This window comes from Malus sylvestris, chromosome 14 (assembly GCF_916048215.2).
Source record: "Malus sylvestris chromosome 14, drMalSylv7.2, whole genome shotgun sequence".
In the NCBI taxonomy this organism is placed as follows: domain Eukaryota; kingdom Viridiplantae; phylum Streptophyta; class Magnoliopsida; order Rosales; family Rosaceae; genus Malus; species Malus sylvestris.
The window spans coordinates 22,021,929-22,044,889 of NC_062273.1; the positions used below are offsets into that span (position 1 = coordinate 22,021,929).

Below are 22,961 nucleotides of genomic sequence, written 5' to 3' on the forward strand. Positions count from 1 at the left end.
AATACAAACTTCACCTAATAACTTGTACTGCGTATTCAATGCCTGAAAATAATATCTAAAAATTTTAAATTAAATTAAAATGTGCTAACAATTTTCTACATTTTACTCAAAGTATAATATTAGATTAGGCTCACTTGATTAAATTAAAGATTATTTTTAGCTACGCTCTCTGTAACTCGATTTTAATCTCACTTTACTTTTATGTAACTTAAAAATCATCACTTTACTTCTTAAACACAAAGCTCGTTTCACCTTATCACTAGAACTCGACTTTAATCTTATTTTGTCCTCTGAAATTTAAAAGTTGTATACAATACTTGAAAATATATCTGAAAAATTAAATTACATTAAATTAAATTAAAATTGTCTACATTATACTTAAACAATAATATATCTACTTATTTTAACGATAAGGAAAAATACAATACAGATTAGCAGCCAATCAGGATTTTACTCCTTGTATTTATCTCTACTAATTAATGAAACTCTCTTTGTCAACCAAAAGAGGATGAAAAGATAAATTAGGATTCTATCACACACAAAAAATGATGGGCAATAATGTAATTTTACAAGTTTAAATTTTACTGTTTTTTATTGAAACATCACCTAAAGGTGATGTTAAAATACCTTCAATATTAAAATTAAAAAAAAAACCTAAAAACAAAAACCTTTCACTCCCCCCACGTTCTCTATCTCCCTCTCCCCTTCTCATTTTCTAAAAAAATATGTTCATAAACACAAAGTGTGTAGGCAAATGCTAATTTACATTATACTAACCAATCACATGGCCAATCATTTACTTTCAGCGTCTTTTGTCCTTTTGCTTTTGGCATTTCTTTTATTTATTTATTTATTTTTATATAACTTTTATATTAATTTACACTATTAGGATAAGGGTAAAGGTAATATTAGAAAACCAAATTTGTAAATCAAATGATGCGGTTGTAGATGATTGAATTATTAATTAAGTGTTAATTAATGTTCTTATTTATTATTAGTGACGCATCATTTGGTTTGCAAATTTGATTTAAAAATTTGGTCTTTCTAACATTACCCGATAAGGATAACTCGATCATAGTTCGGTTGATTAAGAGCATTTATCTTTGCACTCGATGTTTCGTGTCTAAATTCATCTCCCCTTATTTTAATGTAGATATTTTATTGCCTGTAAAAAAAATTACATTATTAAAGAGTTGGAAAGTTTAAATCCGGAACGTAATATGTTAAAGAGATATGTCCTAACCACTAGGGCAATCCAGCAATTACAACTTAAGCTACAGTTGAGGTTTTAACTTATACTTAATTATGGAAATTTTACAACTAATGTAAGTTCATTAAGAAAATTATTATGTGTGACATTTCATTTTACATTCACGCTTCGCGTAGTGATTATAGTCCACTATGTTTTGTAAAATGTGTTTTATCAAGTAATATTGTATTTAAAGACATAAAAACATCGTATGTCTATATTATAATACATAATTTAATAACCAAAATAAGTATGATGATGACCAATTGACTAAATCAATAAATAACATGATTTGTGTAATTTGATGAAATCTCATGCACGCGCAAATTAAGATGTTTACAAATCATGTTTAATTTGTATTATATTCACTAATGACTAATAAATTCAATAATTTCGTTACACAAATCATAACCATTTCGATGTGGGTTGTGAACACTAAATTTTTGACATGATAATTTGGATGTTTACATGTAATTTTTCTTCAATAATTTCAGACTACCAAGTGGTTGGGGAAATGAATAGTGAAAAATAACTCTTAAGAAATTGAACATAAGAATTATTCAAAAAGGGACAAGGATCCTCTGCGAATCCTCTTTGTAAGATCACACATCGTTCCAAGGGTGAAGATCATGTAAGCCTTATATGTATATTCTCATCTTCATATAGCACGTGACTTTTTGGGAGCTCATTAGCTTCAGATTCCGTAGGAACTCCGAAATTAAGCTAATTCGCGCGAGAGCAATCCCATGATAGGTAACCCACTAGGAAGTTCTCGTGTAAGTTCCCAAAAACAAAACCATGAGGGCATGGTCGGGGCCCAAAGTGGACAATATCGTGCTACTACAGTAGAGTTGAGCCTGAGATGTGGTAGGGGCCCAGGCCGGGATGTGACACTCTTTGTGGGTATCTAGTGATCAATCAATCGTTTCAGTTCATTGTATATCGTACGACTAATTTTCGTTAGATATTATTTATATTCAATTTTAAATTAAAAATAAAAAGTAATTTCTAACAACATGATATATAATTAATGAACACAATTGATTGATCTTCCGGATCCCCACAAAGAGAATTCGAAGAGAATCCTATTCCTTCAAAAAGTTGGACTACTTGATCGGTTCGCCTACCAAAAACAACCCGTTCACATGTAACCTAGACACAGAAACTATTAAAAATGAACCTATATTTATAAGAGCATAATGTGATTTCACATTCCAAATATCCAAATGAACTTTTTATTTTTTTAATCAAATGATAATCAAACTTTTAATCATAATTATACCAGCTAGTTCCATTCTCATCCAACCAGCAAATAAAATAAAATATCTCCTTCTATTATTGTTTAAAAATTATATGAAATGTCAAATGTTAATAATGGTGCATCGATAATTTTAATACTTAAATATTGTAAAATGGGATGGCTATTAAAGTACAATTCGCATTATTTGGTAGGATTATGAGAGCGTTTTTAGCACGGGTTGCTTGGACACCCCCGTTTTCTATTCATTTTTTGGGTTCGTTGGTTCTCCTTCTTGGTTGTGGCTGTTTGGCGATGGTGGTGCAACTATTTCGGTGGAGGAAGTTGGTTCTCGTTTTCAGATCTAGAGGTTTCGACTTAGGCATTGTTATGGACTCACTTTTGGAGCTTGTTTTTTTATTTTACTTTAGTATTGGGCAGCACTTATACTTTAGTGTTGTAAATTATCTTCTAACTTGTCTCACTTTGTATACTATTATTTTTAATGAAATTAGTTGCTTGAGGAAAAAAAAAAGTTTTAACGAAACACTCCTGATATTGTTCACTTTTAACGAAAATGACATTTTAACACTAAAAAGTCACTCTTAGTACTATTCACTTACATCACTTTATTTTATTTTATTAAAACTTAAAATTTTCAAACCATTTTTATTAATTTTCCTATAAAAATATTGTATCATGTCATGCCCGATGTAGATATTTTTGGGCGGAATTTTATGTTCAAAGCCGAGCCGGTTGAAATAGCAAGTGACTTGATTGTCGGCGTGGGAGGGTCCGGCATGATGAATGTGCGAGGTTTTGAGGAAGTATCATATAAAAAACAAAGGCTACTTTATCACAAAAATGTTACTTTATTATAAATATATAATTTTCTTTACGATATATAATTTTTTTTTTTTAAATAAGGGTGATAATAAAAACCCAAATAAAACTAATTAATAATAAATTTAGATTGGAACATTCAAGTTGATATTCACGAACAAAACTAACTAAACATGGAGAATTATCAAGTAAAAATCGCTTAAATCTAAATTAAGAATATAACTCGCTAATCTATCCACAAATTTTTTTTCTGTAGACATGTTGAAGATTGCATTGCCAAGATCTTGAAAGCAACTCACGACAAGCCAAAACAAGAGGACCCAAAAGATAATTATTGCCAGCAGCTTGCAACATCAAATGAATTGTGGGTGCATAGAATGATTTTACCCGTAGTTTATCAATCCATAATCTCCATGCCACCCCATAACTAAGCAGTGAGAATCTCATATGTACCCAAATTGGTGCAAAATTCAAAAATCCATTTGCCATCAAAATCTCTTAAAACATCACATGCTCCACTAGAATTATTATTTCCCTTTTTGCAACCATCAACATTAAGCTTAAACCAATATGAAGGAGGAGCTTCCCAATGGAGCAAAGATTCAATCTTATTGGTTTAGAGTTTAGGTTTTAAGTTCCTAAACCTTCGATATTATTTATTAAGAATTCATATATTTTATCTGCAAACTCAATATCCTCTTTCAACTGAAGTGAGACAAATACAAATAAACAAAAGACTAATCGATTATTCAAATGTTTAATTAATTGGTTCAAAAATTGGTTATGAAACTAAGAGTTATGATCAACATTCTACTATTTGCTTAATTGTTATCTACAACTTCTTGTTTTTGGTGCTTCGTTTTTAGTTTTTCCAAAACTTTCAAACTCAAATGGTTATTATGACAAGATGTTCTGTCATAGTCCGTCTCGAAATAAATTATCGATGACGTGAATTGACTATTTTACCCTTGGATGTGAGCGTTGTGGTGTGTTATACATGTAAATGGGGGTCCAAATTTGTATTTCCCTAATTTTTAGAACAAAAACTGGAAATTGGTTTTGTGGTTTTGGTTGGTGACCATGTGAACCACTCACACACACACAAACTCTTTCTCTCACTTCTCTCCCGTGCTCTCTCCCTCGGACTCACTCTCTCTCCTTCCCTCACGTACGGACGAACGCCAAACTTACACTTCAAGCATGGATCGACGTCAAGAAGGTAAGATTCAAACTCCTTGCTTGTCCTTGAGTTCGTATATGTCATTTTTAGGACTTGAAACCTTGAAAAACCCAAGAAACCATAACCTCTGATTTGAGGTACTATTCATGCAAACGAAAAATCTCATATTTTTGGGGATTTCAAGCTTATAGGTAGCTTAAGGAGGTCCTCACGAGGCTAGGAGTGGTTTGTTAGAAGATTTTGGACATCAGAATAGTGAGATTCGACGAGTTGCAGGTTTGGTCGGAATATCATGGAGTTTTCCTGCAAATCCCGTGGGTTTTAGGACTCGAAAAAGGTATGGTTTTGTTCGTCTTGATGAGATCTTCAAAATGGTTCAAATTTCATAAAGTTTGGAGTTGAAATGAGGTAGAAATTAGACTTAGAAGTTTTCCAGAAACCGACGAACAGTCGCCAGCGTTCGGTGAATCGTAGGGGAAGAAGAAGCACATTCCATTGATTTTGACGGAATATGCTAACGACGTAAGGTAACGCTGTTAGTTTTTAGATGGAATATTCCCTAACGCCGTTACTGCCACCGTTAGTGTGCCAGTCACATGCCCGCGCGTGGGCGGTGCATCTAGCCGTGCCTTGGCCGGCGTGTAGGTGGTCAAAATTTTTTTCTAAAAATATGGGGATGTTCGTGGAGTTGTGTAGATCACGTTGGTATATTCAAACACCCCATTTGAGCATTGTATGAGAAGTTATTAGCTAGTTTTGTCTATGTGCATTAAATAACGTTTTTATAGTTAATTCGCATATAGGTGAGACTTATCCCGAGGACAAGCGTAGTCAAGGGCGACTCGGGGGTTACGACCCTTCGACATATCAGTGAGTGGGCTTTTGGTTTTTAGTATATATTTATATACTTGATATTTTCCCAGAAAATTCGTTTAAATGAAAGTATGCCTTGAAAGCCATGCATATAAATTTATATTTTGTATATAAATTAGTATATGATGCATATATATATATATATATATATATATATATGATTGTGGTGTTGTGGACGCTCAGGTAAACCCAGGTGAGTTATGCATTGTGATGTGATTTAAAGTTGTCATTAATTGAGAAACATAGAGCTCGTAAAACTGCATCTAGGATGATTGTGATTTAGCCAAAGATATGGCACATGCCTGTTATTAATGTCACCTCCCGCACCATATACTCACATTTGATCCAATTTAGGTGCACAGTCTTATTGTACAGACCATCATAGGTAGTTCCAACTCGTAGGTGACTAGCGATTTATCGCCAAACTATTATGAGAGAGTAGTATTGAGCATAATTATATTACACTCAGTATTGTCGTACAAACATTTTCCTTTGGTTCCGACTCGTGTGTAGTAGAGTGCCGTATAGGTCATTGCAGTGACTCCGGCTAGAATTGACTATTGAGCTATGAATTCAGTTGTACAGACTTCCATAGGGGTTCCGGCTAATATGTTATATTTTCATGAATTTATTCTCACCTGAATTACTTACTATGTTATATCTTGGCATGTCATACTAATGATTATGAATATGTGAAGCATGAATTGAATTGATATATTTACGTATATATATTTATGCATATGCTTATATTCTACTTCTGGGAAAAAATTATACATGTTTTACGGTGAGGGGTTAGAACTGTTGAGAATTGAAATGGTTTTGTAAAACATTTGTTTTTGCCCACTCACACATTCTGTTGTGCGCCCCTCCAGGTTTAAGGTTGACTGCTGTTGGTGGCGTATGAGGATTTCGACGGTTCTGACCTATTAAAATAATTGTATGACATCTTATGGTACTGTATAATTAGTATTTGTCCTACTGGACTGCACCTAGACTTTCTATGCTCTGATTATGAGTATTTACACTTGTATTTCACTCTTAGCACTTCCTGTTATTAGTGCACCTTAGTAGTTTCCGGTTTTTATTTATTCGTATATTTCTTATCCTTATTGCTTCCGCATTGTACACATGGCTACGTCACCCTCACATGACGACCAGCATGCCTTGATCTCAGTCGAGGTGTGTCATATTCTATGTTTGATTATCTTTTTTTATATATCGATTTCATCAAAATAAAAAAAAGTAAAAGCCAAAAAATTTCCAATTCTTTCTTAGTTTTTTTTCATATGTGTAAGCTACATCAAGTTCTTTCAAGAACACAAAAATTAAAAATTAAAACGTTAATTAAACCCCTCATTGAATCAAAATTAAGGTTCTCTCTTCCAATTCAAATCTAATTATTCATCTTTGTTCTTACTTTTAAATCTATGTACAACTAGATTGAAAATTAGTAAATTTTGCGTAAAATATACAAAAACTAAAAACTTGTTGAAAATGGTCGCTTAGTACTACAATCTAATGATATTCCTCTTAATTTGTAAGTTAGAGGTCTTAAGTTCGATTCTTATTAAATGCGATTTTGAACTACATTGTTGCTAACTTATTATAAGATAATATCTTTTGTCAAAAAAAAAAAAAAAAACTTGTTGAAAAGGTTTATATTGTACAATATAAATAAATAAAAGAATCAAAGTCACCATCATTGACGAATTTGGTAATCAAAAGCTCATCTTCCCAAGATTAAGATTTTGAGAATATCAAGGTGTCACGTCCTTAACCAGAGTTGGCAAGTAAACATCACAATACGCAGATAATTTGGCCAACCTATGCGACTTGTGTGCCACATAATCATTGTCAGATGATGCAATTAATAATCACTTTAAAAAATTATTTGTAATTGCCACAAAAAAAAGAAGTTATTTTTCGATTATCATACAACATGACTTGAAATTCTTTTAAACTTTTAGTACAAAAATAAAAACTTTCAAACTTTTTCTTTATCTATATTTCGCAAATAATCTCCGTATATCAATGACAAGAAGATTTATTTTCCAAACACAATAGAATAAGCAGGTGGCTTGTACCTTAATTAATTAAGAACATTCACTCATATGCGCCTAAAGTTTTGTGTTCGAATCTCATTCCACGTTGTTTAAATTAATTTAATGTAGATAAAATGTTTGCCATGATAAAACTGGAATATTGCTAGTTAGTAGTGTGGAATGAAAGGTTTTTTCAAACAATAGTTTTTATTAAATTAACTTAAACTACAAGAAAGAATATTCAAATTTAAATGCAGCACACTACTCAAACCAACTTAGCTAACTTTATGCGTTGAATACATAAGTGACGTTCCATTTGTACCTAGTCCATTTATGGGATGGCTGTTATTTTATTACCTTCATATGCGGAGTCATTGTACTATACCCATTTGGTCTTTGTAATAAAAATTCTCATTGACAAAAAAAAAAAAAAAAAAACACTTGACTATGCGTTGAATGCGTAAGTGGCGTCATGTTTGTACCTAACCCATTTATGGGGCGGTTATTATTTTCTCACCTTCATATGCGGAATCCTTGTATTAACTCCTTTTGGATTTTGTTATAAAATTCCAATTGACCAAAAAAAAAAAACTTGATCATATGTTGAATACATAAGTGGAGTTTCGTTTGTACTTAAATCATTCATGGGGCGGTTGTTATTTTCTCACCTTCATATAAGAAGTCTACGCACTACGTCCTTTTGGACTTTGTTATAAAACTCATCATTGACACAAAAAAAAAAAACCTGACTATGCGTTGAATGCATAAGCAAAGTCCCGTTTGTACTTACCCAATTTATGAGACGGTTGTTATTTCCTTACTTTCATCGTCGGAGCCCTTTGCACTATGCTTTTTTTGACTTTGTTATAAAAATTCCCATTAGCTAAAAAAAAAATTGACTAAACTTAATTTTATATTGTACAAGGAAATATTGTATAATAAAAGAATGACACATGACCGGAAACGAACAAAAGAAGTAAAATAAAGTGGGAGGATGGAGCAAAAATGGTTTTGTAATGTTCCACATTTATTTTAAAATCTTTTTCTTCCCCGGACATCCAATAGGCAATAGCTCTAACAACCAAAATTAATTAATTAACTAGGTGTCAACGGATGACACGTGGATAACATCTTAACCAGTAGCCACAAATACGAGATGGAGTTGGATGGGTCCCGCAGTGGGGGACACATGCTGAATGGTACATGTGAAAATAATGTACACCAAAATCCATATTTGCACAAATCGAACAATAAAAGGACGCCAACAACCATTAGGATTGCTCAGTAATTTGGAACGAATTTTAGGATCGTTTTTCAAGTAGTGTATTTTGAATTTGATTCTTTGTGTTTGTGAATCGCACGATGGTGATCAAAGGAGGCTGAAATGCTTCTGTGAGTCTTCATGACCTCTAAAAAGTTGAACTACAATAATAAAACCACCAGTTGGTCATTCTTTTTTTTTTTCTTTTTTCTTTTTGAAAAAATGATATTATCTATACTAAGGTGGAAGAGGTTGGGCTTAACTTCATAATGAGCTAGTAATAATGTAGTTCAAATTCGTCTTTGTCAATATTCATTTTCCAAGCCTAGAGTTATCAAACATGGGTAAGACAACTTTTTCGTTCCCCAACTCTCTTTCCCGCATACAAAACGCAACCTTAGAATGTAAAAGAAACACAATGGAATTCTTACTTATTTGGTACGAAGATGATGAGGAAGGTATATGGGTACAGGGGCCGTATGAGATTTACAACTCTCTTATCTATACTTTTTAGGTATGTCATACTCGAAACCAATGGAATTGAGATACTTTTTCTTTTATTTGATTGACATACTTTTTTGTTTTAAAAATTATCATCGATGAATTTTATTTAAACAAGTTTATAGCGTTAGTGACACGCCCCGATCCGAGAATCAAGGCGTGATGGCCGTCACGTGGGCGTGATGTAACCAAAAATGCGACGCGGAAGCAATAGATAAGAACATACGAATAATAAAAACCAAATGCTAGCAGTAATAACCAAGTAACGTGCTAGAATAAGTTTAAGTGTGAAACACACATATTCAGAGCCTAAGAACTAGGTGCAGTCAAGTAGGACCATAACTAGATTACAACACCCACATGTGAGTCCTACATTTATGTAGTTTGTCAGTACGTCGTGGGGATCCTCGTGGGCCACCAACGCCGCTAACTAGAATCTGGAGTGGCGCAAAACAAAATAGAGTGGGTCAGTAAAACCAAAGCTTTCTAAAAACAATTCGATTAAAACATTTCTAACATCTCGCTGTAAAACCTGTATACTTTCCCAAAAAAATAGTATATAATATACATATAATCTTCAAATATTTCAAATTCCAATTCTTATCAAAACTCAGAAAATATGCCATGCCATAAATGTCAATAACAGATTTAGAATGCATCAATATAACAGGTGACGTAATGAATCAACCGGAGACCCTGCAGTTGGTCCTGTACGGTTAATTCCATAGCTCAATATCCAAACCAACCGGAGTCACCACGGTGACTTGTACGACACTACTCTGCACATAAGTCGGAACTACCTGAAGTAGTCTGTACGACAAGAATGGTATAATAATACGCTCTAGTGCTTCTCTCATCAATCATCTGTGCACATAATCTAAGGTCACCTACCAGTCGGAACCACCTCTAGTGATCTATACGACTAGCATGTCGGAACCCTCTCATGGTCTGTACGACATGCACCTACTTGGATCCAAGGTGAGCGTGCGGTGAATATTATAAGCACTAATACCAGGGGTGCAGGTTATGAGCTCTCAACGCAATTCACATCATCAATGATTCACATGAATAACATAAACTCACCTGACGTCCCTGGATGCGCTCGTTCTCGGAATAAGTGTCACCTATATGTGAAACAACTATAAAAACGTTAATTAAAGCACATAACCGACAATTCGAAATAATTTCTCATACGGTACTCAATTTGGGTATATGAATATACCACAGTGACCTACTCGACGTCACGAACGTCGGCATATTTTTAGAAAAAAATTTGGGCTTGTCACGCGCCCCCACACGCCTAGACAGGCACGGGTCCACGCGCCCCCACGCGCGTCTCCTACCTTGGGCTCGTCGGACTGGTTTTTTTCGATGGCCGGAAAACTGGAGATTTTTCAATCTCCTTGTTCTTCGTCATTTCTCAACCATTTTCTTCGTATTTTATATCAAAATGAAGCCCTAATCATGTAGTTTCACGTTACACCACCTTAAGGCTCTAAAAACTATGAAATCTCACCGGAGAAATTCCAAGAAAACCGGCCAACTTCGAACTCAACGATCCCGATGTCCAAAACCTTCAAACTAAGCACTCCGAGCTTCCTTAGGACCTCACTAAGCTCACTATAAGCTTAGAATTCCCTGAAAATCAACACATCACGAATGCATGAACAGTACTCAAATCGGACCTCGGGTTTTCAATGTGATTTCTAAGGTTTCTCGTTCTAAAACCAGTACCAAACGACTCAGGAGGTTGATAGGATGAATAATCTTACCTTTTTAACGTCGATCCATGAAAGTTCGAGGGTTTGGCCCTTTGTCCATACAATTTCGAGAGGGAGAGAGAGACTGAAACAGAGAGGAGAGAGAGAGAGCACAGGGGAAAGGAAAGGGGTCCTGTGCATGTGTGTGTGGTCCAACCAAAACCATACATTCCAATTATTTAATCCCTAACCACACAAAACATATATACCAAACTTTTAATCCAACTCCAATTATTTTCCAAGACTTTAGGAGAGTAGGTATTTAATCAAATAACGCCACATTAACCTTAGTAACCGACAAGGGTAATTTCGTCAATTTCACAACCTCGATAATAAAATCTCGGGACGAGCTGTGACAGTTAGCATCGAACATTTCACATTAACTTAATTGTTAACTAATCTCGTGTCAAGTAATATTAAATTTTAATCTGTTAATCTCGTATTCATTGTGCCATGTTGAAAATTACCGCCCTGTTTGATAGAAGCGACTAGCGAAAAAGAGGAGTAATTCTTTTATTAATTATCCTTTAGGGTTAAAAGTTTGTGCTTGATTATTAACTTATGATCTAATTTGAACTTGTACAAATGGTTAGGCAGAATTTGGGCAATTCGGGTTCGATTTTTAAAGGCCAATCAAAGAATTGGCTTGAAAATCTAATCGAATTTGTTAATTAATTAATTTACTGCTCATTGTTTTATAAAGTAAAACAAAAATAATTGGTTTTGCAGCTTCTGACAAGTTTCCGGCAAACGGAGAAACTAGAAGGAAAACGGTTAAAGGTAAAAGGTTCACGTGGTATGGGTGGCCTCGTGAAAGTGAAAAACATCGTAATAAATTAATAATAATAAATAAAAATTGATAATACATCCATCATTTTTACTACATGCATTTTTCTTCACTAATAAATGAGAGATCTCATGTTCAGTTATCGTTAAAGACGAATTTGAACCACAATATTGCTAGTCCATTGTAAGACTAAACCTAAACTCATCCATTTCCCTTAGTGTACATAATATCGTTTATTAAAAAAAAACGTGTTTATTAAATTGGAATAAGAGGGAAGAGGAACCAGGATAAACATGATTATGTTTACGCCTAATCCAATACGACTAGACCTATCCCCTCCGAATTTTGATTCTGTCAAATTTCAGGCCTGCACTACTTTTCGTTTTGCTTAAGTTGCTAAATGAAGGAATAATTAGGAATGGGAATTACTCTCATTCCACTCATTCCCTTTCCACATATGTAAACACGCACTAATGATCATCTTTAGAAATCTCAATTATTTTGGAGACTGTTTTGCTACTAAATATATCAAACAAATCGATGATTTTAGTTATAAGTAGTATTCTCATAATGAACCATGAATAAGTTCATATGAAACAATATCTGAATCGAATGTATTTTAAAATGATCTTTAGAGATAATAAAGACAATAAACTATTTAGATTATAACGTATGTATGGTCTAATTCGCAATGTCACGTTACTAATGAAAATGAGAGAAGTATTCTCCATAGAAAAGTTAGGAAATAAAAACAAAAAAGAGAATACTAGAGGGACACGTGGCAGGCCAAAGCTGTTTCTTGTACGTACCAACAAAGTTAAAGGATAATTAAGCATGGGCTTCCACACTCGAAGTTACTGATTTCTTCTCTTTTGTTTTAGGACCACGCAACTGCTTGTGGCATTTTTGTGTGGCTGCGGTTCACAAAATGTGAAAATCCACAAGTGCTTTTGAATTTTGGGTGCTTTTCTGCAAAAGCACTTATAATCTTTGGAGTGAACATTTGATTACGTGATGTAGATAGAGAGGTCTTTGGAGAAAAACAATTCGGGGATGTTTGACTGTTTTGCACGTTCATAACTCTCTCCCTTTGAATAATGCATTTGCTTTCATTTTTCTTAATTAAATTGATGAATGGTCATTATTGTGCATATGTCACATTGCCAAAGACAATTCAGTTTGTCCAATTTGAATGAAATAATTGATGTATACATGTTTTTTTGTGCAGAAAAACAAAAATAAAAATCTTAAACGGGATACCTCGAATACAATAACCGATGTAAAGGGATGACCAGTCCCGAATATGCTTTTTTGGTTGACTGTTATCTGATATTGGGCATTATGAGACCCCATTTAAGAAGTGGTACGCAAGGAAATCTCACTACAATTGACATTTAGCCCTAAGCTGAGTCAGGGGCACTTCTAATTTATTTGTTTGCTCATAGATTGCATGATTATTTGCTATTCCAAAATATCTTTCGAGATTTAGCAATACGTGAATTTGAATTTCGTTGTGATTGCTTAATTTAGAATTTATTATCAAGCCAACTACTTAGCGTTATCGACTTTGAATTTTCTCATCAGTAGTATCTTTTTCAATGCGATACTCTAACATATTCAAATTTAGAAGAAGGAATCTAAATTCGGGAGCAAGATGAAAGATACGTGTCACTGTCATGCCTTGTAATTTCATACGGTACCTCATGTAAGTTGTAACACTTTAAACATCGGTCACATGGCTAATTAGTGCTAGACATATGTTGTATAAAAAGACCAAGAAAAATTTTCTTGAAATAATTAGGAAGGACACGTTAGAGAAAAAGTGGAACCATAAATATATTTTGATGAAGAGATAGGGTTTAGGATTATTCAAGTTTAGGATTATTCAATGTGACCAGAAATTCATTACTTAGACAAACGGGGTCCAGATATAGGAGAAGATAAAACTAACAATAAGAGAGAAATTTTTATAATGCAGATAGATAATTATTGCGACGATGTATATGTGTCAATATAATTTTTAACTAACAATTACGACTAACATATTATACACATTGATATGAAACAACAGATTCAACGGTACCACTACAACACAATGTTTCGATCTAATAATACATTGTTATAAACAAATCCTTGCCATACAACAATATGCTGTTAAAGTTGAACGTTATGATAACAATGAACCGGTCGTGCATTGCACAGTTGCACAGGGAGTCTTGAAGTGCAAGGAGGAGGAGTAAATTCCACACGCGTGCATTTATATTACTTTTAATTTCTGCGGCACTAGTTATTATTACTTTGAATCCGATTCCTGAAGGAATCCTGAGCCTGAGATTGCGATTAATGATTGTTATTGCATTGCAGCGCAAAATACGTCCACCAATCAGCCATCAACAAAATTAAAGATAATTAAATAATTATATTTACTATTTATTCTTCTTCTGCAAAAGTAAATATGTATATACTTTGCAGGTTTCCAGAATCCATATGAAGAAACTACACATTAAAAAGGCGCGTGCTTCCTCTGCAAGAGACACAGATGGGACAACTGAACCACAAAGGCACCCTTTTATTTTTATAAATTTTATAAATTTTATTTTTTAATTTTGATTTTATTTATTTTTTTACTTGGCCACTAAGGACAAAGGTTTCAAGAATTCCTGACCGATAACTGACTACTTTTTGTTTCGAAAATATCTGTGGTCCTTTGTACTATAAAATTAAGGAAATTTTAACGAAAAATTTTTAGTACTGTCAATTTTAATGAAAAATTACATTTTTACATTAAAGAGTTAATTCTGGTATTATTCATTTTACCTTTTATTTTGTCATTTTTATTAAAACTCAAAGTTTTCAACCAATTTTCATTAATTTTCCTTAAATTTAAGTCTCTAAACCTGATAAATAAAGTAACCCAATTTCATCACCCTTCTTCAACAACTACAAAAACTTTGCATCTTATAACATGAAACAACATTAGCATCACTACTGGAACGTTCTGATTTAATAATACAAGTAATGTATATGTTTTTTCGGTATTTTATTACATTATTAAATCGAAACATCACGTAACAGCTAACCCGTTTTATATAAATTGCACTCTAAAAACTAAAACGAATCTAAAATATAAACACAAGGTTAAAATCTTTCCCCTTTCTTTCGTACTATTCATTCAACTAACCAACTCTTATGATTTTGATCCAAGAGATTTATTTTTGCGTACAAAAAATGTATATATAACGTTTCTTACGGTAATTGTTCCTGTGAGTCGCTATCGTCACTTAGAACAAATATTGTAAATTTGTAAGTAGATGGCATGCCCACCCTTTTGTATGCAACAACCTTTCCTGGTAGTTAACCTAAGTATGCCTAACTAGGCAATGTCCGTGCCCGCAACAAAATTGAAAATCGGTTAAGTGGGGACATTTGCATATGATTAATACTCACATTAAATAAAATTCCCTTTATTTGGAAAATAAAGAAGAAGATAAAGATAAAATTTTCTTTAGACCATCTTCAACCCTTGGAGATAAAAGCTTAAAAATTTAAGCTATAAATTTTAATTGTTTTTCTCCTCCAACCTTTATGATTTAAAATTTTAGCCCGTAATGATAAAATAATGATTTTAACCTAACTTTTTGTTTTCAGTAACTTTTTTTAAAGTAAAATTTATGTAGGTTATGTTAATTTATTTTTATGAACATTTTAGTCTAAAAATATTTAAATTCCAATAAGTAATTAAAAATCATACAAATACATAGGTATTTATAAAGTTTTAAGTTAAATTTGATTTGAATAATTTTCTTAAATTATTTTAGATAGTAGATTTAATTTTAGGCCGTCAAATAAATTTTTTTACTATTAGATTTGATCTCATTTTATCATCGCCTTTAGATTATAAGTAAAAAACAAAAAAAAGTTTAAAATTGGCCACGCCCCATTTTTAGTCAACACTAATAAATACTAATATTGGCTTAAATCCAAGGGAGAATCTAGCCCAGATATATTTTCTCCCCATGACTTATTTTAGCCCATCGTTAGAGATGTTTTTTTTTTGGGTATATTTTAAGTTTTATCTCATGGATTGAAGATGGTCTTAGTGGGTGAAATGACGTATTGTCCATTAGGCCGGTGGAAAAGTAACCAAATTCAGATTGGGCTGTCCCACTATAAGCCGAACTTGGGCCAAGTCTGGGTCTTACCAAGAGTCAACTAATGACTCATTTGGGAGTGTTTATGTAGAAATGATTTTACCAAATTAGGAGCAAAAGTGCTTTTATTAGAAATATGGTAAAAAAAGAAAATTTGAAAATCAAAGTGTTTCCTAAAAATTATTTGAAAGCACCAGCTATGTGCTTCTCGAGAAAGTCTCTCTATGACTTATAAGCACTTTTTAAGTTTTTCTCCCAATACAGCCCGAAATGTTCTCTCAAACACTTTTTGACATTCCATAAGCAATCTCAAACAAGTCATTGATTATCATTTAAGGAGTTTTTATCTTTTATTAGAAATATGTTAAAAAGAATTTATTAAACGTTCAAGTGTTTCTTGAAAATCACTTCAAAATGCTTCCTAAAGAATCACCAGCTATGTGCTTCTCTAGAAAGTTTAGAAAGTTCTGCTATGACATATGCAATTCCTAGTTTTTTCTGTCAAATGCAGTCTAAAACGCTTTTTGCCCTTTCCAGAAGCCAGTCTCAAACAAGCCCTCAATTATCATGTAAAGCGTTTTTAAAATTTGCTAAACACTCCATATTCCGTAAGCGATTTTCGTTTGCGCATAAATCACTCCCGAACGGGCCCTACATTGAACATGGATAATGTGATCGCAATCCTAACCCACCTATCGCAATTCGTCACCACAAAGTTGAACAATAGAGAGAGATACATTAAACAGCAATGCACACAAGAAAATCTGAAATGGCGTTAGCTTTTCATACATATTTACTCAGGATTCTTGAGAAATTCACATGATGGAGAAGTTGGAGGCTACTAAAAGGTCAAACAAGTCGCAGCTCTTCCTACATAGACATCAAACTTTGGACAACAAGGATTCTTCTCTCTATCCGATTTTCGGGTTTGCATTAGTAAATCATGTTAAGGCAGAGACATACCCAAGCTAAGAATCTGGAATATGTACTACACTGGTAGTTGCTTGGTCTTCCCTCTTTGATGATTTCTTTCTGTTCCTCTCAGATTGTGGTTCTTTGGCTTTCAGATCGTTGCAGAAGGACCTCAACAAGGCGGCCAGATGTTCGTTTCTGTGTGCTGAAACCGTGTTTTCCATGAAGAATCAGTACATCCAGAGTCCAAAGAAAAAAGTTCAAACAAAAAAATATAGAAGACAGAACAGAATAACTAGGTTCATAAGAATTTGGGACACATTGTTATATCATTCGATCTCGGTGGGGGTGACATCAATGAGAAATCTAAGGCTTGAAGAATGAAGACTCACCAGAAAGTATGACGTCTTCCATGTTTGCAGTTTTACGACCACCGTGTTGAGAAAATAACTCGAGGTCCTTTGCCAACTGTTCTGCTTTGCAAAATTGCAAATCTTCCATTAGTAACCCATGATTGAAATTTAACATACAGGACACTGCAGCAATCTAAACTATCTTTCAGAAGAACTGTTAAGCTCAGGAAATTTAAGCATGGCATAAAAATTCTTAGGGTGAAAGAAATGTATGATGCATCAAAAGCAATGTCACAATTTTCAAACCATCACATAATATCTCTCACAATCTCTCCCACCAACAAATCTGATCGGAATTTTTTCGATACATCAAACGCAATGTCACAATTTTAAAATCATCACATTATCTCTCACCATCCTTCCTACCAACAAATCTAATCGGATTTCTTTGGTCCATTCAAACGAAATGCATTCCTTAAAGAAATTTCTCCTCCCATTAATCCTGTGAGAACTTTCTTCAAATCCCACTTCCAAATCAGACCTATCATTAATCAATCGAACTCCAAAAACCCAATTCAGAAACTAATATTCCTACCAAAAGAGGCAGTCCATTTTGGAGTTTCAATCACCTCCTACTAACGAATCTAACTGGAATTGCTTCGGTCCACGCAAACGACATTCATTTGCATCAAAATTCATTTCTGCACCCAGTAACCCAGGTCCTAATCAGACATTCCATTTTCCAATCAAAATTCAAAAACCCAATTCCGAAACTAAAATTTCTACTAAGCATTTCTGATTCGATTTTCAATCACACAAGCACAAGAATCTCACCACTCTGTTCCAGCCAGTTCTATCATCAATTAAACGAAACTGTAAGGTCATCGCAATTTTCCCAAAATTCTTAATTGCATAGCAGAAAGCAAAGTGATCAAAGCTAAGGACAAAATACCTGTATACTTGAAAGCCAAATCGGCAATGCAAGCCATCACGGGGCCCGAAATCTCCATGGCGTTTCGCTTCGCTGCAGCGAATGGGGAATTTGGAGAACTGAGAGCCGGAAACGAAATCAGGGCCGTCCAAATTAATGAAATATTATGGAAATTTGGAGAGTGCGTGCGTGCGTTTACCTTCGGCTTCGGCTATGTGGATGGTCGAGAGTCTGAATCGATCTATGAGAAGCTCGCTCTCTGAGTCGTCTTCCTCCCTCTCCATTTTTTACTTTTCTTGCTCTCTGGGAAATTCTAGGGTTCTGTTACTTTGTACCAATTGCGCGCGAAAACGAATCAAACGCAGCGTTTCTTAAATTGAAATGGGTTAAGAAATTTTGCAGCACATATTTATTTATTTATTTTTCGAACAAAAGATATCATCTATACGTTAGTAATATTGTGGTTCAAATTCGTTTTTGATGTTACTAGTGAAAAGAAAACTACTAGACCATAGTACTAAGCGACATTTTCCCGCCTTTAGATTCAATATAAATTTCAACAATGTATGCAAATTAAACTGATAATTTTAGGACAGCTGCTAATATTTTCATAATTAAGTTTATCCTTGTATTATGCCCATGTAATGATGGTAAAAAAAAAAAGTGATATCATTTTTGCATCTTCCTTTTGTCTCCAAACCCAGATTTTTGCATATCACAAAATTAATGATATACCAAATAATTAATCACCAAAATCTTTGATTTACTTAACACTCGGAAATCATTTTCCTTACTCAAAAAGCAAATGAGGTACACATATAGTGACCGTAACAATGATACTGCACCACGTGCCGTAACATTAGTGGAATGAGGATCCTGGATTCTCAAATCGTGTCTGTTTATTGTACATCATGAGGCTAGTTTTCGTAAGATATTATTAATATTTAATTTTAAATAAAAGTATTTAAAATAATTTCTGGCACAGGATGTACAATGAACGGACACGATTTGAGGATCCGGAGAGGATCCTCATTCACATTAGTGGACCACAAACTTCTGCCCTCATTGTGTTTAATGTATAATTTTGATAAATATACGTGTTACAAAATGATTGGATTGGTAATCCGAAGCAGCAGAGTTACGGTTACATTGAATAATTTCTCCGTTAAGAGCGCCTATACACGTGATGCACCTATGACCTGTGTAAGGGGATGTTGCACACAATTAATTCGCCATTAGCCAGAAGATTAGGCTGTAAATTTTACTTAATTTGTAGGATTTAGTTCCAATATATGGCTGTAAATACTTATAGGAAGAGAAGCCATTGTCCAAAAAGCAGAGTCCTCATCTTTTGTAACCAAAACTTTGTGTGATAAGAAGACCCTTTCGTCTCTTGATGGAATTGGAGTCTATGAAACATGAAGCTGCCAGTCCTAGACCTGACCAACCTGACAAACAGCGAACGCCGGACGGGACTGGCAGCTTGGTCAGCGAAGACAAAACCAAAATCAAGAGGCACCCTCGATGGACCCGACAAGAGACCTTTGTCCTCATAGAAGGCAAGAGGGTCGTGGAGAATGTGGTCCAGAGGGGCCGGCGATCCACTTCAGCGTTGGGGACAGAAAATTTCGAACCCAAGTGGGATTTGGTCTCGTCTTACTGCAGGCAGCGCGGCGTGAGCAGATGGCCTGTTCAGTGCAGGAAAAGATGGAGCAATCTGCTTGTGGATTTTAAGAAAATCAGGAACTGGGAGGCACAGATAAATCAAGAGGCCGAGTCGTTTTGGGTGATGAGGAATGATGTGAGGAGGGAGAGGAGGCTGCCTGGTTTCTTTGATCGGGAGGTTTACAATGTGTTGGTTGGAAAGGAAGTGACTGCAATGGAAGCCTGTCCCCTGGCATTGTTTATGCCGGGGCAAACAGATGTGAAGGATGGTGATGGGACAGAGGACGCGGCTGCAGAGGAAGAGGATGAGGAGGAGGGACCTGAGAAAGATTTAAATGGCAGTCGAGATGATATGGCAGAAGATAGATTAAGTTCAGATTTTGAGGAGTCTGGGCAAGACGAGACAGCCAAGAAATCAAAGAACGAAAACCTTATGCAAGACAGCCCAACAAAAACAGTCACAACTCCAATGCCTAATTCAGGTGATTTATTTTCTTTGCACTGAAATCGTTTTCCATTACAATCGTCAATTGTGATCATATAAGCTTTCGGGTTTATGATTCTTCATCTAAATGCAAAGATCTATTTGAACAGCTATTCAAACATAATACATTGGAATTGAAGCAAACTTACAACTTGTATTTTGTTTATTTGTTGTGTTCTATCTTCCAGGTGTGATAAAGGAGAAACGAAGTCTCGGATCAAAGACTTCCGGAGAAAATGTTTATCAGGAGAAATGGAAGCAGAGGCGGGTGTCAACAGATGAAAGCGAACACCGCAACATTGCCCAGCTGATCAAAGTTCTGGAAAGGAACAGCAACATGCTGAATGCGCAACTTGAAGCTCATAACATAAATTGCCATTTTGAGAGGGAACAAAGGAAGGAGCAAAACAATAGCATACTCGGTGCTCTCGGCAAGGTCACAGATGTTCTAGCAAGAATCGCTGACAAATTATGATCAACCTTTGTGGTAAAGCGTAAAACTTAGGAAGCTGCATACACATCTTTATCCTAGGCTCATTTTTACTTTCTTCTTGTACCAGTTATTGACATAAAGCTATCGAATTTATATCTTCTAATCTTAAGTAGTTAATCAGAGACGACATCAGACTCCATAAGAGATACAAAGATCATTGTTAGCTTCGTAAACTTGATTGTTTCATCTGCTTACTGTTATAATTAGCAAATTTTTGCCATCTAGCTATGCAAATCGAAACCAGGATACTAAAATTTCAGAACAGTTTCTTGGGATCGATGGCAATGAATTTAAATTTCATATGAAGAACACAAAATTGTCATCATGCATATAAGATTGAAACATGAACATCTAGTATAAAGAGTACAAAACCATACATACATGAAGAGGATGAGATTCATGAGAACGTACATGTAAACAAGCTTTACAACCAGTTAGAGCAAAAGGCAGAACTCAAATATGGCCTTTTCTTCCTCACTTAGCAGGAACAGCCTCGACCAGCCTCGAAAAATAAAATTGTGTAGTGGTTAGTCCTCTCTTCCTTATCCTCCATCCAACCTTCTTCAAAGCCCTCTCCACATCTGCCTCTGCGTGTAGATATGCTCTTGTTGCCTTCGAAGGCCCCGGGAACAACTCTCCTATCCTCTTTAGCACATCATAATACAATGTCTTTGGTGCAAAACTTATAAGCAACCGATTCTCCGCCAATGAGGCAAGATGCGCAATCATCCCGTCAGCCTTGCTCTGCGGGTAATGAATCAAAACATCTAGACAGACCACCGTGTCGTACTTCCCATCCAAGCTCTCTAAATCCTTCACTTCGAATTTTGGCAGTACTGGTCCTGCCGAGAAGCCATTGCTTAACTGAAGCTGCTCTTTTGCCTGCATAAAAATCAAAAGTTTGAGATTAAACCACAGCCACCAGCAATTCACATTCAAGCAAAACAATCAACCAACACAACCCAGATTATAAAACTCCAACTCCAAAACCCACATCCAAAAAAGCAGCTTTTTCCAAATTCACTTATTTAAATCTAACATTTCAAGCAAAACAATCACCAACACTGACCCGGATTAGCAAATTCCAATTCCACTAAAACCCACATTGCCAATCGGCTTCGTTCCATCGAATTCAAAACCCACAACCAAAAAAGCAGTCTTTTTTTTTCAAAAATTACTTAGTTAGAAATTCACATTCGAGCAAAACCATCACCAACCCAGGTTAGCAATTTCCGATTCCACCAAAACCCACATTGCCAATTTCCCCAAGTCCATCAAACCAACACTTCCCTCCAAAACACAAAACCCAAAAAAATGCAGCTTTTTTCAAAGTCACTATTTCAAAACTCACCTGCTTCTCAGCCTCCGCAACCATGGCAGCTGAAATATCAGCAGCCGTGACAAACGCCCCTTCCTTCGCCAACGGAATCGCCAAGCACCCAGTCCCACACCCGGCGTCGCACACAGAGACCCCCTGAAGTGGGCCCTCATCGGTCAACATCTTCATCACATTCTCAACGGTCTTGGAGTGCCCGAGCCTGATGTCCCTCTGAACTCTGTTGACGTCATCCGTCTCTCCGTATATCTTCTTCCACCGCTCGAACCCGGACTTGTTGAAGTAGTCCTTCACCACCTCCTTGTCGCCGCCGCCGACCTCTTCGGCCTGGAGGCGGCGACGCTTTTCGGGGTCGGATAAGGAAAGCGCGGCGGCGAGGGCGGCCACCGAACCGCCGCCAATGGCGGCAATTGTGGCGCTGTCGACTTCGGCAGGAGGCGGGAGGGCGAAGAGTGGCTTGACGACGGTGGTGGGGGGTTTTAGGGTGGTAGGTTTTGTTGGCTTTGGGGAGAATATGGGCCTGGGATTTGGGTTGCGGAAGTGGAGTGGGGAGGATAGTGAGGCGGAGGATGCCATTTTTTGTCCTTTTTTTTTTGGTGTTCTTCTCTCTCCGACAGGCGAGAGAGAGCGTGGGAGTGTAACTGTGTGTCCGCTGGGCAGTTGATGAGCTTATCCTCGATGGGATAAGAGTTCATGCTTCCTCGACTCCCGCGGGCCCCCGCTTTTGTCAGGCTGTGTTTGGTTTGAGAAAAATTTGGGTGCGCCGGCCGTGCCACATCACCCTGTTCTTGCATTCACTCCATCAAAGCGAATTTGAGCTGTAATGGAATTGGTGCCCTGTATGTTTAGGCGTTGCTAGTATTAACTTATAACACGGTGATCATGTGCTTCAGGTAGCCTATA

At 35.6% G+C, this 22,961-nt stretch overlaps 3 protein-coding genes across 3 annotated transcripts; 1 reads left to right on the plus strand and 2 right to left on the minus strand.

The window, feature by feature from the left end:
- Positions 1-16,645: 16,645 nt before the first annotated feature.
- On the minus strand, positions 16,646-18,564 carry LOC126600549 (protein MHF1 homolog). The gene is made up of 4 exons (XM_050267131.1): positions 18,280-18,564; positions 18,102-18,173; positions 17,189-17,269; positions 16,646-17,001 (listed from the first exon to the last, which is right to left on the minus strand). The coding sequence occupies exons 1-4, from the start codon at positions 18,362-18,364 to the stop codon at positions 16,853-16,855; spliced, it is 387 nt and encodes a 128-aa protein (XP_050123088.1). The 5' UTR covers positions 18,365-18,564; the 3' UTR covers positions 16,646-16,852.
- A 904-nt stretch (positions 18,565-19,468) lies between these two features.
- LOC126600547 (trihelix transcription factor ASR3-like) lies at positions 19,469-20,895 on the plus strand. The gene is made up of 2 exons (XM_050267129.1): positions 19,469-20,227; positions 20,418-20,895. The coding sequence occupies exons 1-2, from the start codon at positions 19,477-19,479 to the stop codon at positions 20,702-20,704; spliced, it is 1,038 nt and encodes a 345-aa protein (XP_050123086.1). The 5' UTR covers positions 19,469-19,476; the 3' UTR covers positions 20,705-20,895.
- A 102-nt stretch (positions 20,896-20,997) lies between these two features.
- On the minus strand, positions 20,998-22,743 carry LOC126600548 (magnesium protoporphyrin IX methyltransferase, chloroplastic-like). The gene is made up of 2 exons (XM_050267130.1): positions 22,074-22,743; positions 20,998-21,604 (listed from the first exon to the last, which is right to left on the minus strand). Exons 1-2 carry the CDS (start codon positions 22,632-22,634, stop codon positions 21,197-21,199), a joined length of 969 nt encoding a protein of 322 aa, XP_050123087.1. The 5' UTR covers positions 22,635-22,743; the 3' UTR covers positions 20,998-21,196.
- Between the last annotated feature and the right edge of the window lie 218 nt (positions 22,744-22,961).